Below are 15345 nucleotides of genomic sequence, written 5' to 3' on the forward strand. Positions count from 1 at the left end.
ACTGCTTTGCACACTCTTGGCATTCTCTCTATGAGCTTCAAGAGGTCGTCACCTGAAATGGTTCTCCAACAGTCTTGAAGGAGTTCCCAGAGATGTTTAGCACTTGTTGGTCCATTTGCCTTCACTCTGCGGTCCAGCTCACCCCAAACCATCTCGATTGGATTCAGGTCTGGTGACTGTGGAGGTCAGGTCTCCACTTGTTAAGTACATAACTCCACATGTGTTCATTCAAAGTTTTGATGCCTTCAGTGAGAATCTACCAACGTAAATGGTCATGAAAATAAAGAAAACACATTGAATGAGAAGGTGTGTCCAAACTTTTAGCCTGTACTGTATATTCTAGTGCTTTATAAAGTGGTCTCTGTCAGTAATGCACAAAATCAACATTAAGTATGAGTAACACACTGTCATGTGTACAGTTTTATTTTGGCATGGCCACCTTTTTTCAAACAATGCTGCACAGAATTGTGGCGTGTGTGTGTGTGTTTTTTTTTTTCAAAGCAGCAGGTCAAAAAAGCATGAGCTCATTGCCTCCGGGAATTATTTGCTATCACAGCACATTACATGGTGAGTTCTGGAGTCTGGATCCATGCAGAAGAGACAACATATCGGGGATACGAATGGCCAGAGCTGTTGTCTCACTTAGGCAATACCCCAATGGCACGTTAATGTTGGGCCAACAGGTTCCCATAATTCAGCAAACCTTCATGACAAAAAAAAAACAAAAACCAACAAAGAAATATCTATTGTGCTTAGGGCAGACTGCTGATATTCAGCAAATTGTGCTTTATGCTGTTCAGATTAGGTCCAAAAAGTTGGCCTACCTTCCAGTGAATTTACTCGCTCATGCATTGGCTAGCTGACCTCTCCTTTCTGCATAATTAAATGCATATTTTTTTTTATTATTAAAACCCATCTTTCTCGCCACAGGAATTCCACCTAATAAGGTATGGAAGAAAGAAGATTGTGGGAAACTATGCGCTTTGATAAGCGGGCCAAAGAAAAAAAAAGTCCACCCTCCCACACCCAAAAAAAAAAGAAGCAAAAAAACACAAGGTTCACTGTGGTGCTAGTGCCCCCTCCCCACCTCCAATCATCAATATCAACTGGTGCCTTGTAATTAAGTTCATCAAGTCATTACAGGCCAATCTGCAGTGTCACCAGCCTTTACTATGGTGAGGGACTGTGGGCCTGTGATCTTTTTTTTCCCCTCTTTATTACACACTCACTCCTCTGACAACAAGTACCTTTGTGCGGTGGGGTACAGTCCCAGTTTCAGATGAGACCTTTCAGCGTGGATATATCAAGGAAAAGGGAGAAAAAAAACATAAAGGCATCAAACAGAATGGCATCCAAGTGAATAAAGTCTGGAAACAGCAATGATCCACACGTCCACAAATACATATCTGTACATGTCTATATATATAATATTTATATTGTTCATACTGTTTACAATACTGATTACAATATATAATGATCATCAATGAATTGGTGTTTCTTCTTTTATTTCTTAACAGTTTTTTTCAGATATAGTTTGTATTAATGTGCAGTACTAAGGAGCATGTCTATGTAAGTGACCAACACACCTCTTGAATCTTTTAATAATGTATTAATACACAATATATTTATATGAACTTTTAACAAGTAACATTGCTGTAATATACAAGTTATACATAAAAAAGACAGGGAACATGTGTGTACTGTAGTTCTGTATCCCAGAAGTACAGGGCGTCAATTCCTGAAGAGATATTACTTTTTACATTTACATAAAAATACATTTTCTTTCATATTTGGCAGATTGTTAGTCAATAACACTTAACTGAATATTGAGAGACGTCAGAAAAGCAACATTTTGCTCACATTTCAGCTAATGTCCTTAGTGCAGATTCATCTTCAGATAAGGAACATTGCATAGTTCATTTTGTTACATTTTTTTTCTCCATTTAAATAAGTTTGTCTGTAGTCCATCCACGATGGGAGACAGGACATTGAAATCCATTCGGAGCGGAAAGTGCTCAATGCTTCAAGGCTGTCCGATTCCTACATCCAATCAGAGCCGGGGCCCCCGACTCTCTCATGTCCAATGAAACGAGGAGTGCCTCCCCCTCTACAACCGCGAGTAGTTCCCCCAGCTCTGTTACATCATGTAAATACAGAAATATTTGCCACAGTATTACTACAAATAAAAAAATTATTGAAGGGCTCAGAGTTTATGCCAAAGTGTCTTTAAAGCGTCATGAAGACCGTCACACACCTTTCTGTGCTCTGAGCAAACTGTCTAACAAAAACAGTACACACACACACACAAACACTTAAAACAACCTAACAAAAAAGTTCACAGTTACAACTCAGTTATTGCCTTCGCTCTTCCTCAGTTCCCACCTACGTCTGCACTTGACGGAGAGAAAAGAGAGGGGCTTGGTGTGCAGGAGGCCTGTGGCCAAAGCAATTTCAGTTCTAGTGCTTCCGCCGAGGCCGCTCATGAAATAATATTTCAAAAAAAAAAAAAGATAAGCCATGCAACGAGGAATGGAGGAAGGGGAGGCAGGGGCCGTGAAGGGATGGACTTTTCAATGTCCCAGAATGCTGTGGCCCCTTGAAGGAAAGCTCCTGAGGAGGAAGGAAGGAGAAAATCGGGAGGGGGCGGGGGAGGCTTTTTTCGGGACGTTTCTGCGCTCAGGTCTGGTCCAGCCATTCGGCACGCTTCGAAGCTTTGCACGTGTGGATGTCCACGGCCTCCTCGCAGTCCTTGCACTCCACGGCGCAGCACCACTTGAACTTGCACTCGCACTTGGTGATGCGCTTCACGCGAGTGGTGTCGTAGCCACGCCCACAGCACATGACCTCGCAGCCGTCTGTGCCACGCGACGACTTGTTGCACACGCGGCCAGCTGTACCCAGGGATCCTGGAAAGGGGAAAAGACACGGTTAAGAGTTTAAAAGTCCTGTTTCTGATGCCACGTCTACCCGTACGACCTCTTTTCATTTTCGGCTGGCGTCACGAGAGTCGGGGAAACTGGAGCCAGACTGACGAAGTCCCTTGCACTTCTGAGCATCAGTGACAACAGAATGGCTTTCTGCCCTCCGGCAACGTTCACATCAGTGTGAGAAGCGTGTTGGCAGGCGGAGAGAATAGGATTTGAAAAACGAGACCACTGTGTCCTTAGGGTGAAAATTCCATGGGCAGGGAGGGGCGGGGGTTTGAGTGTGGGCACCAGTGACCCTCTGATGCATATAAGCGAATGCAAGAAAGTTATTACACCCAGGGTATGAATATAAAATCTCTTTTCCACATTGGAATATACATTTTTGCACACTTGAACCTGCGTTTCATGAACATAACTAATGTTTATATTATTATATCTAGAGTATTACATGTATTACAAAGTAATAATAATATGCAATATTGTACTTAATTTTCATTTATTTATTTTTAATTATTTAGCTTACATGTTAATTAAATACAAAATTTCCATTAGTGATTGTTGTTCTAACTAGACAAGTTAATCACTTTGAACATTTTAAATACATCTAGTAAAGTAACAAATTATCAATTTTTCAGAATCAGCTGAATCTAAAATGCTTGCCTGTTTCGTACTGGAAGTGTAAAATTATTTTATCAGAGTTATTATGAAGGAGGAGACAAGCAAAATGACAAAAAGGACTACTTGGTCTAATGTTTAATGATCTTGGGATACATGAGTGACATGCAATTTAACTGCATCTATGTTGGATGAGCATCCAATTGAAGTAAATTCTACAGAATGCCAATCCATTTCAACTAAACATTTTCTCATTGTAGACCTTAAAGGAATTCACTAACTCAATTTCAGCTCTCATTCAGACATGGAACTGACCCCAGGCCTGCTTCAGGTATTTGCGCTGTGGGCTCCAGGTGCATGGGACCCTGCCTGAAAGAGTGGCAGGGATTAACGGGCCGGGCTGCCCTCCTCCCATGACCCCCTCAAAGACCAAGCCCTCCCTCAGGCCCTTTGGCTGAAGAGGCAACGGAAGGTGTGAGACCGGCATCGTTCCTGAGCGAGCAGGGACGCTAGTGCTTGTGTCATTTATATATATATATATAAATATATATATTATATATTTATATAAGCGCAGTTCAGCATTTTTATGTTAAAACTGGTCCGCTTTGTCTCAGCTACATAACTACGTCTACGTATAGTTGTTTAACTACTAGTACATATTGTTTTGTTTTTGGCGGCCTGTCTTAATTTTAGTTTTAGTCTTTTCTTTGCATCCATTTTCTTTACTCCATTTTGGTTATTATTAGTCCCTTAGTCGCGTCCACAGTCATTTAGTCTAGTCAGGTCTCAGTCTCCTTGAAGTCTGAGAACCCGCTAAACCATCACAAGTGTACTGAAATCGAATTAATGCTGCAATTGCGTACTGCGGAAGTGACATCATCTGTGTGACCAGGGAGATACAGGAACCAGAAACTGTGATTAAACAAGAGGAAATAACATCTCGTTTTTTTTTTTCTACGATGAAAATCAATTTGTCTACTTTTTATTTTGTTAATTATATTTACTCTTGGTTTTATTCGTGAACAATATTACATGATAGATTTTGTTATAGTTATTGTCACATGACCAGAATTTTTGTTTTGTCCCATCTCGTCTTAGTTACGTGAAAAATAGTATTTTTTCGCTTTTCTCAACTGGCTGAGTAACAGGATGCTACCCTTCTAATGCAGCAAGTGGGTCTTCTTTCACTCCTGGCCTGTAACTTACCAACACATCACATTCAGCTAATGTCAGTCCAAAGCTCACTTTAATCCAAAAACTGGCACGACGACAATAGCAAAGCAGTACAAGAATAGTGTCTGACCTCAGTGCAGAACAATTCCTATGTATTCCAAATGTCTAAAGGTTTGATTAATATGGATGAAAATCCACCACGTACCTGCGGCCTTATCCATCAAACAGTAATCTGGGGAGTTCTCAAAGTAGACCAGGTCATTCTTTGTGGCTTTCCTGAAGTCTTTATTGGCCACGGTGAATCCGGTGCCGTCCTGATTCACCGTCACCTCGATGGCACCGTTGTACTTTTTTCGAAGGTAGTCCCCTGTTTTTCGGAAGTCCGACATGGCCAACCAACAGGTTCTGAGAGTGCAGGAGCCGCTGACTCCATGACACTTACACTCCAGCTTCATAAAGCGCTTCACCGCCTGTGGGGGGGAAAGAGATGAGCAATCATGGTGATGCCTGTCTGCATGAAGCTTCCACAGTTTCAGGTCCAGAGGAGTAAAACTGATTCGTGCAAAGTGAGTCGCGTCATGAAGAGTTCATAAAAGAAGAAGCAAGAAAAAAACTGTTGTCAGTTGTGCAAGATGCTGAACCCTTGACAGCACTTTGGAAGCACACCCTAGACAACGTTGTTTAAACACAGGAAGCCGGTGGCCATTTCCCAATCTGCATTAGGCTCTGACGCGTACCATGGCTGACCAAATTTAAGTGTTTCTTTAAATGTGGTTCACCACTTGCATCCATCGTGGCTTTATGGATTTATTGCTCCCTGGTAGTGTTGAGGGTGTTGAAATGAATAGATTATATCATAATGATGTTTGCTTGGTGATTTTCTGGTGGCGGCATTAAAAATTCGATTCCAAAAGTATTGCTGGTAGTGACTGTGGATGATGCCTAATCTGAGTACAGCGTTGCTCCAGATAGGACTGAGGCTTCTTTCGAACCTAATGAATGCCCTCTGAACCTGATGCGTGTTTTTGCTGCACTTTGTAGCTGCATTCGATTGCCTTTTCACCGGTGTTGAACATTTTCAAATTTAAATTTTATTTTTCACACACACAGTCACAAGTTGCATGCAGCATTTAATAGACACCATCCTAACACACAGCTGACCGAACGCTGGTGTATTGTGATGTTAATGATAACTGAGTCGAATCGAGAGACCAGTGAAGGTTCACGCCTCTAGTACAGGTAATAGGCAATGAATTGCAGGCCAGACCATCATTTTGAACGAGGTCAGTCAGACACACTTTGCCACGTGTGCTGTGGTCTGAGTACCATAGATCTTTCTTACCGTCCTTCCACAGCGGTTGTTGTGCAGGTTCATGAGTGCTCTTGCGTCCTTCACCGTCCTCTCTTTAGCGTCCACGAAAGCCTTGGCAAACTTGATGCCATAGTTGATATTGTCACTGCAGCCACCCCAGTCGAACTCGCCGCGGCTGTCTTTGGCGCGCCCTCGCTTGAGTGGGTCACAGTTGCAGGTCTTCAGTTCGCCCTGGCTGCAGGCGCGGGTGATGGCATATACCACCCCGGCCGACGAAATGGCGTAGACAAAGGCAGCCTCGCGACTACCTGAGCATGATAAACAAAAATGGAGATGCAAATGGTAAAAAACAGGGAAGAAAACGTTCCTTTCTGTTGTTTTACAGCACACGTCTCAAAATCCCAAACACTATTTCCATGTGTAATAAACACAGTTAATCCTAGTGTCAGTCAGTGTCCCATATGTTCACATCAGCCATAGATTTAAAGTGGTAAATTTAAATATTATTACAGGGGTAATCCCACTGGCAGGGGTCCATTCTCATCTTAAATAAATTGTTTAATGGAGCATTTTGATATCACACTCATCCTCACTCAGGATGAAGTCAGCTGAGGTTGGCGTGTGTTTATCATCATTTCAGTCACTCACATTCGGTCGGGGGCCTAATTACAATGGAAAGTCGCTGCCAATTTATTACCAGTGAGTGTTTCTGAAAACCTTCCAACAAAAGCCATACAAAAACTTTGTATTCGGATAACAGTGTGAGAAAAATGTAATGTTTACATGCATCATACATTTTTTTTGTCTGCATATCCATTGTATTATAAACCCTGCTGAGGGTTGTATTACTCTTAAAATCCCACTTACTACCTTTGTGTCCCTGAGCAAGACACTTAACCCTAAAAATTGCTCCAGAGTGACTGTCCCTGTAACTACTGATTGTAAGTTGCTCTGGATAAGGGCGTCTGATAAATGCTGAAAATGTAAACTAAAGTGAAGTGATTATCATTGTAAAACACTGCAGCAGAGCACACGGTGCACACAATGAAATGTGTCCTCTGCTTTTAACCATCACCTTTGGTGAGCAGTGACAGCAGTCTGTGGGGACGGTGCTTTGCTCAGTGGCACCTCAGTGGAACCTGGGTGGTTCGGGATTTGAACCCACAACCTTCCAATTACAGGCCTGCTTCCTTACCCACTAGGCCAGCACTGACCCAATGAAATATGGTCTGTACAGGGGTCAAACCCATAACTTTTTCGTTATTAGCACCACACTCTAACAGAATCTTATGGCAACTATAAACATCTTCTACTTTTACTTGCATTAGGGGTTGTCACAGCAAATCAACTTCATCATCTTCCTCTATAAGTACAAACAAAACTATAAGCACCACTCTGGGTTGCCAGATTGGGGTTTAAAGGTTCATTTAGTTGACCCCAATATCTAACTTAGGAAGAAATGGTATAGATATTGGACAGGAATTATAGGAATGACATACAGTCCTTGTAGAGTGACATAACCAGGCATGTGGCTAGCACAACACAAAAAATTTAAGTCACATCAGAAAAAATTTAAGTCACCTTTGAGTCAATTTCCTCAAAAGAAAAACCAAACCATGCCAGACAAATTCCACAAAAACTACTTTCTCCACTCATTTCCCATCTGTAACTCATTTGTAAATATAACATACCATCTTTACCCTGAGATTTGTCCATTTTGTGAAGTTCATTGCTCTGATTCTCTTTAGCCTGGGCTTCCAGGAACCTCAGCAGTCGTTTGAACTCTCCACAATGCTTATCAGGGTTCTCAGTTTGTACAACTTCTGGTTCTTATTAGTCCTGTTGTGCCGTTCTCTCTCTTTCACCTTTCATTTTGCTTCACAGCCTCTGGGTCAGTAGAGCCATGTAGAGGGGGGGGGCAGTAGAGACATGAAGAGACTGTGTGGGTATCTCTGCCAGATATATTCCTCCAAATATTTACATCTTCCATTTCTGTTTACATATCGACCGTGTGGATGTGATGCCTCGTTGGCTACTTGTTGTTTGAGAACATCCTACTTCTTCAGCCTTCACCCTCAGGGTGAGGGTAAAAGCATGCAAACGATATCTATATTATCTATATAACACAGTTTCTCTGCATTATATGTATGTATGTGTGTGTGTGTGTGTATGTAGAAACACATCTATTCAGGACAGTGTCGTTTGGAGAACTTGTGGAGAGCACAGGTCTGTTTTTATTGATGACCTACAGAATATTACGCCAGTCCATTACCCACTATAAACATGACACTCCGCTATGTGTGTTTACGTCTGCATGGGGTGTTTGTAGGGTCCAGGGTAGCGCGTACGTGTTTAGCATGCGGTTTTGGGAGTATATTTACTGGGTCGCAGGATAAGTGAGATCCATGGTTGAGGTGTCCTTTGTGTATATCTTGTGTGGGGCTGCTTGCAGTGTGTGAGATTTGGAGAGTTCCAAGGAATAACAAATCCTTGGGGAATGTGCAGAATTCTCTGGATGGGGCGGATTTTACTGCTTCATTGCCACAGTTCACTCTGGCAGAACCTTTCGTTTTCATTCAAAACTAATATTGTTATCCTATATCTTTGATTTTCAAAAATCAACTTGCAAATCCATGAACAGGGGAAGAAAAAAAGCCATATTATAATTAATAATAATGTATTAGCAGTCAAAAAAGGTTCTGGAACACTTTTTGAAACTAACTACTATTTTTCATGCAATTCTACCAAGGCAACTGTACAAGTACCACACTGGCCAGTGTAGGGATGGATTCCATGTTCACATTTGTGCGAATGCTGATTGTGATTCAGGCTGGAAAATGAATGGGAACGAGTGGTAGGCTGAACTTTTTTTTACAAGGAACCTGTCACCTGATTGATCTTGTGCCAAGGAACAACCTTGAACCACCTTAGCTGGTGCACGAGGTTTATTTGAAATTACCACCTCGTCGACATGTGGCCCTTAAATAATTCATGTAGTTAAATATTTTCTGCCAGGCACAACAAGCAGTAATAGTAAGCTGAGTTAATAAGTTCCTCTGTGTCAGATAAATAAAAAAGTATTCCTCCCGGCGTGCCTCGAGACCAGCAATAATCCCTAGATCAGCCTGCATGGTTTCTGCCTGGTTTTTAATTAGAGATGATGAACAAGCCTTGTAGTGTCAGTCAATTGACTTTATGTGTCAATAAAATGTCACCTTGACACAAATGCTAGCCAAAGATAAATAGTTTAGCATGATTTCCTTCTCATTGTGTTCTTCTATTTTGACTATGTGCATGGCTGTTGATGTGGTTAATGTTCAACGGGTTATGAAGGGTGCTAATTTATTTTTACATTACATTATGTGACATTTAGCTGACACTCAGTCATTAGACACAGGGACAGAATCCCTAAGAGCTCTTCAGGGTTAAATGTCATGTTAAGGGACAATGTTGACAAGTACGAATTTGTCACCCATCAGTTTGTCACCCACTTCTACCCCATCCTTCCAGTGTATTTGAAGACGGACAACTTACTGCGCTGCATGACCCGTCCAAACACGGTGTGGTCCCGGTCCAGCGTGCTACAGTTCCATCGGTGGTAGCGGAATTGGTGCTGGCATTCCCGAATCCACTCTTTGGCCCCCTCACCAATGGACTGCATAATGTCCGGGTGCCGTTGGCATAACTGCCTCTGTTTGTTCACCAGGCCGGGGATGTTGTCACAAATCACCCGGGCCCCCAAAGCGCCGATGTACCTGCAGGAAAAACATTTAACATTTCATCGGCATGACATGAACACCAAACAACACAAAAAACACAGAGCATATAATTATTTCATTATTTTGCCTTATTTTAATAAATTAAACTGAAACTAAGTGTAAAAATGGCTGCTCTCATTCGGTGATGTTATGTGTCCAAAGTGAAGTCATTTAAAAGAAAAAATCATTAAGAGAATCTTAGAATCATGGTGATGGATGATGCCGTTCAGGCAGCTTTATGTGTATTGCAGCTACGCAGGGCGATAAGTGACCTATTACATACAGGCGAGCCTTTTACAGATGGGAGTGGTCATCGGGCTTTTGTGGGAGGTGACAGTCTGGGGTTTCATATCAGAAGTGTGTAAATTTACTATTTAAGATATGCTGTTCAATAGCATCTCAGACCGATAACATAGTCTGAAAAAACTAAATACGGCATTTTAATTTAAATTGAATTGAACATATTTGAATCTGAATTGCACAAACAGTAATTCAATTGTGCAAAATAAAATTTTATTGAATATTTTTTAATTCTCCTGATTTCTGAATTCTACTGGAACAAATCTATGTGCATGAAAGTATCGTTTCCATTAGGCTTATTTTTTATTTTGTAATTTGAAGGTTAATAAAAGCATGACTTTTGCAACCTTCAGCTTTTTTAATGAATAATGCTGATACAGATGTAGTGCATCAATCAAAGGTTAATATTTATGTTATAATAACTGAGCACAGCCAAAATCTTAACTGTCAGAATGTGGCATCCTTTTCTTTCATATCTCAAAGACTCGTGCCTTCCTAGAAGACCTCTTCCTCTAAACCTCAACTCTTTCATATGCACAGTTATCATTTCTGATGTCTCCTATGTGTCCCATGATGGAGATAGTCCTGCAAAATTAATACAATGTATTGTAATGAAACCAAATATTTGTGTAAATGTAAGTATTAAAGTTTGCTGACTGGACTCTGCGTTGTACTGTTGGTTCATACTAAGACGAGAGTAAGCAAGTGAGCAAAATGTCACTGCTGAAGACCCAGGGACTATTTCCATTCCTCTTATGGCCCTCCTCTTCATCACTGCCAAATCTCACACTGTTTATTCTCTTACTGTTACAAACACTTTGCTTGAGACCCTGCGCGTGCGTGTGGCATAGCGGGGGAGCGTAGCTGTGCCAGCCCACGGAGAGAGACTGCATCTGTGTAAATTTGCAACGTTTGCATGTGTATGATTCTGGGGTGGATGGGACATGTGAAATGTCAGCGTTCATGCAGCACGGTAGGCCCCTGCTTGTGTTTTGCCTTGTCCGAAGCATCAGCCGTTCTCCAGACGACATGGCAATACATGCCATAAATATCATATTGACAGCAAGTGGCCCAATTTAGTGGCCCCCTCAATGCCCCAATCCCACTCAGGATGTCTCCTGACCCAAACCAGGGTAATTGTCATCAAATCTTCCTGACGATTCTGAGCTTTTATTACCATGCCATAAAGGTGTTGCACGGGAGGGGGTTTACAAGTGGGGGGTTACAGGGTGGGTTGATGTTTCAGGCACTCAAGCACTTTTTTTTTCCTGAAGCTTGAGTCAAGGCAACTGATGGTAACATAAATCACCAACGACAGCGAGGGCTCACTTTGGCTGCCAGGACCTGTGGGTTTAAGATGTGTGCTCTTACCCAAAATACTGGCCCGCACTTAGAACATTATGTATGTAAAGGTATGTGTGCTGTGTGTGTGTAAGTGTGTGTGTGTGTGCGAATTTTACGATTCTGACTCTGGATGCGGGTCAGTGACAGTAAGAGCCTGTAATCTTCCGAACGGCCCCTGAAGGTGCGAACAAGGACGCAGGCCTCGTCTGCTGCTCAGCCCAGCACTCAAGCTCCGGGACGCCAGCCTCTCACAGACACACACTAAGCGTACCCACACATCCAATCACGCCCACACAGAGCACTGTTTTTTTTTTTTTTACGGACGTAGTAAATCATTAGCTGCGGGGCTACAACAGCGTGCCATAAAAGCTATTAAACAAACGCTGATTTTTTCGGAGGGGCCGCAAGCAGACGGGCTGGTCCTAGTTATGGTCAGGCATGACTGGAGAAAGAATGCATGACTATGGGGATTTGCCACCTTCATGGACGCTACATAGCACCCACCCACCCCCTCTTATGAACTCCCACCCAGCCCCCACAGACAGGGCTGCCCCCTTGGGAAGGAAACAGAATGCTGATATAATTATAAATTGTGGGTCTGCTGTTGAGTCACATGCATTTGTATGTTAGAATCAATATATCGCAATATCGCTGATGAAATTTAGCCTTGGGCCAACTCTGGTCCAGTGTTTGAATATTATTAATTCTGCCCCTTGGAAGATGAATTTTGATCATTGTTTTCCCAAACAAAAACTTTTTCTTGACCATGTAAAACCTGCTCTTATGCCAAACCTTCAAAGCAGTGTGAAGTGTTGCCAGATAGTTGTTTTAGCTCCTAATAAAAAAATCAAATTTTAAGTGCCGTGCTAATTAAATAGACATCACTCTGCAATACCTACTCTCAATTAGCAGTTATTTGTCCAAAATACCAATTTCCAACCTGCACAACCTGGCAACACAAAGCTCAAGGTCTTCTGTCATCATTTCCTCCTGCATTCCCCTTAATTTTATTTTCTCACAATAGCCCTTGATCACAGGACATCACAAACTCAGTCATCGTTATAGTCATGTCAGGCCTACATCGACTGCTAAACCAAATACGCAGAGAGACTAGCAGAAATTTTTTTCAAGAATTCAGATTGGACAACAACTGAATCTCACATGTGCGACAGGTAACACAAGCCAGAAGTCCAGACTAAGTGCTTTTTTGCATGCTTGTACCCTCAATGCCCTTTTCTCTGAAGGATTACACACATTTACAGCTAATCTAGCTATGCATGGCGGCAGCACCAACACATCAGTATCTGAACACATGGTCTGCTCACCTGAGCCCAATGGGGCTGACGGTGTGACAGAGCAACTTTCATTGGTGATGTTAAGGCCCTGGGTAAAGCAGGACTCGGACTGTCGTCACGGGCTAGACGGATTCAATTCTCACTCACTAACATTTTGTAGAGTCTGCGATGAGTCTGTTCTGTGCTCACCCTTTTTAGTCAAATGTCAAAAACACAACCCTTGCATCTGCTCATGGCCTCTTCCCACGACAGTGACCCTGACCTCTAACAGCTAGATGCTCTTAATCAATGAAAGCCCAAGTGCTGGTAGACCTGTGCACGTTTCCCTCCTCCTCGCTTTGTTTCTTTCTACACTCCCCCAAGCACATGCCAAAGCTACATATTTCTCATCTCATGCTCTCTCTAAAGCACACTAACACTTCCTCGCATATTCGCACATCACCTTTGCCCCCGATTCCTGCATCTGGGTATTTTTTTTCAACTAATTTGGAGTACCTGACAAATTAATGACTGTTGTGCCTCATTGTGCTATGACTCCAGCAGAGGCGGATATAAATACGTTGCCAAACGGGTGGATATAAATTGCGGTTGTAGCTGTAACTGTGTTGCTGAAAAAAATTAGCAGGCAAAAAAAGCTTTGCATGTGCCAGGTAAAAGCAGCCTGTTATTGGGTTTCAAAAAATTGTGCCTGGCATAATCCCAGAATTCAGATCTGCTGTAGTACGATACAAATAGGCTTAACTTTAGGTTACAAAACAGTTTAAATGTGTCAGATAAATTACCACAGCAAATAATTTGTGGACTGGGTTAAGGACTTTGATGCATGCCAAGTGATATTCAAGGAAATGCTTCAAGAAAGGGCAACCTTTTATCATGACATCTTATTATTGCTTTTCCTACTACTTCTATTACTATCTATGTTTTCAACATTGTTATCTTTTTGAAACCTAAAATATAAAAAAAAACAATGAATAAAAAACATTAATCCTATCATCACAGTATAATAATGGTTCATTTATAGAAATATAATTGCTGCAAATTGGCAATACTACTAATGTAATTTATTAAATTTTTAAAGTCTGAAATAATATGTTAGTATAATATTAATTAGGTTTGGCGGTTTGTCTCGGTCTTGGAAAACACAAAAAAAACTGTAAATTATTATTATGGGAAAATATAATCTGAAGTGATATACTGCTTTAAAAATGTACGACGCTAACAAGTGACATGGATTGCACATCTCTGTATAAACGTTGGGAGAGGATGAGGAGGACCTGCGTAAACAATCCTGCACTGTCGCACGCAACCGGGGTTGCCAGAGCGCGTTTTTCTAATGCGAAATTTACTCCGCGACAGTCGCTCATTTTTAAATAGCTATAATGAAGACGACAAACGTAACAAAATTTAACTCGGACCAAAGTGGATACCCGTGACAAACGGGAAAAAAAGGAACTGCACGATATTATGTTTTGGGTAACCGTTTTTTCCGTATTTCTCAAGATCTGGCAACCTAGAATCAGGTTCATCAAATAAAAGATGCTCAGGTCATGGGGGTCGCAGCCCCGCTGCGGGCTGTACTCACCACCACGACGAGTCGACCCGGGGTGTGAGCGTGAGCAGCAGCAGGATGAAGGCGAAGTAGAGGCGTGAGGAGGAGGCGCTCGATCGCTCAGGTGAAGATGCGCCGCTCCTGGATGGAGGTCTTAATCCCGGAGCCCCAAAACCAGCGGCGGTCGCTTTCAGAGTCCGAGAGGAGCACCGAGCTTTACTGAAACCGAACATGGTTAATTTCACCCTAATAAAATATCTAAATATCTCTGTAGGTTTTGGGTATCTTCTTCTTCTTTTTTTTGTTTTATGCAGAATTTTCTTTAATCACAACCATTCATCCTCTTGGAAGTTTTTTCCTCGCGCACCGCCGCATTAGATTCTGTTAAAGTTAAAAAAAATATATATCTATATATATATATATGTATATATATTCCCCATGGACAGTAATCCAGCGCTCCGTCGCGGTCAGCGGGAAGAGCCGCAGGTTGCGCTCCTCTGGCGTCGCGTCCCCGCGGCCGTCGGCATGAGTGCGGCCGCGTCCGCCCAGCTGCGCCAACTGTACCGCGCAGGGGTGGGAGTCGGGGAGGGGGGGAGGGAGGGAGGGTGGGTGGGTGGGAGGGGTCCGGCGGGAATGTTGACAGCTCTTTTGCTCCTCTTTTCTTATTGGGTAGAGGTTGGGGATGAAGACGGGGATGTATTAGATGCCCACAACTGTCTTTTGGTGTCTTGGGTCTGTGGGTGTGGTTTTAATTGGTTTGATTAATAATTAAACGCACTAAATGTAATGCCTTTTCTTTCCCACTCCCACTCAACAATCTGATGTCTATCCAACATTACTGAGGAGCAAATAACATCATTTAAGTTTTTCATATCCACGATTTAAATATTACTGTATCTTAAAAATGATTAAAATGAACTATATTATATCTACTGCTAATACTTTTCTGTGGCAATAAAATGTGAATACATTACTTTTTAAAAGCTGCATGTGAAATATTAGACTTTTATTATGACCCCTTTCAGTCTGCCGCCAAAATTCATGATGTTTGAGTTGGTGACTATTAAAAGGA

General features: G+C 42.1%; 1 protein-coding gene across 1 annotated transcript; it reads right to left on the bottom strand.

Annotated features, from left to right (window-relative positions):
* Positions 1-1061: 1061 nt before the first annotated feature.
* On the bottom strand, positions 1062-14827 carry wnt2bb (wingless-type MMTV integration site family, member 2Bb). The gene is made up of 5 exons (XM_028994254.1): positions 14307-14827; positions 9562-9782; positions 6058-6335; positions 4921-5185; positions 1062-2906 (listed from the first exon to the last, which is right to left on the bottom strand). The coding sequence occupies exons 1-5, from the start codon at positions 14504-14506 to the stop codon at positions 2677-2679; spliced, it is 1194 nt and encodes a 397-aa protein (XP_028850087.1). The 5' UTR covers positions 14507-14827; the 3' UTR covers positions 1062-2676.
* Between the last annotated feature and the right edge of the window lie 518 nt (positions 14828-15345).

This window comes from Denticeps clupeoides, chromosome 10 (genome assembly GCF_900700375.1).
Source record: "Denticeps clupeoides chromosome 10, fDenClu1.1, whole genome shotgun sequence".
NCBI classification, from domain to species: Eukaryota; Metazoa; Chordata; class Actinopteri; order Clupeiformes; family Denticipitidae; genus Denticeps; species Denticeps clupeoides.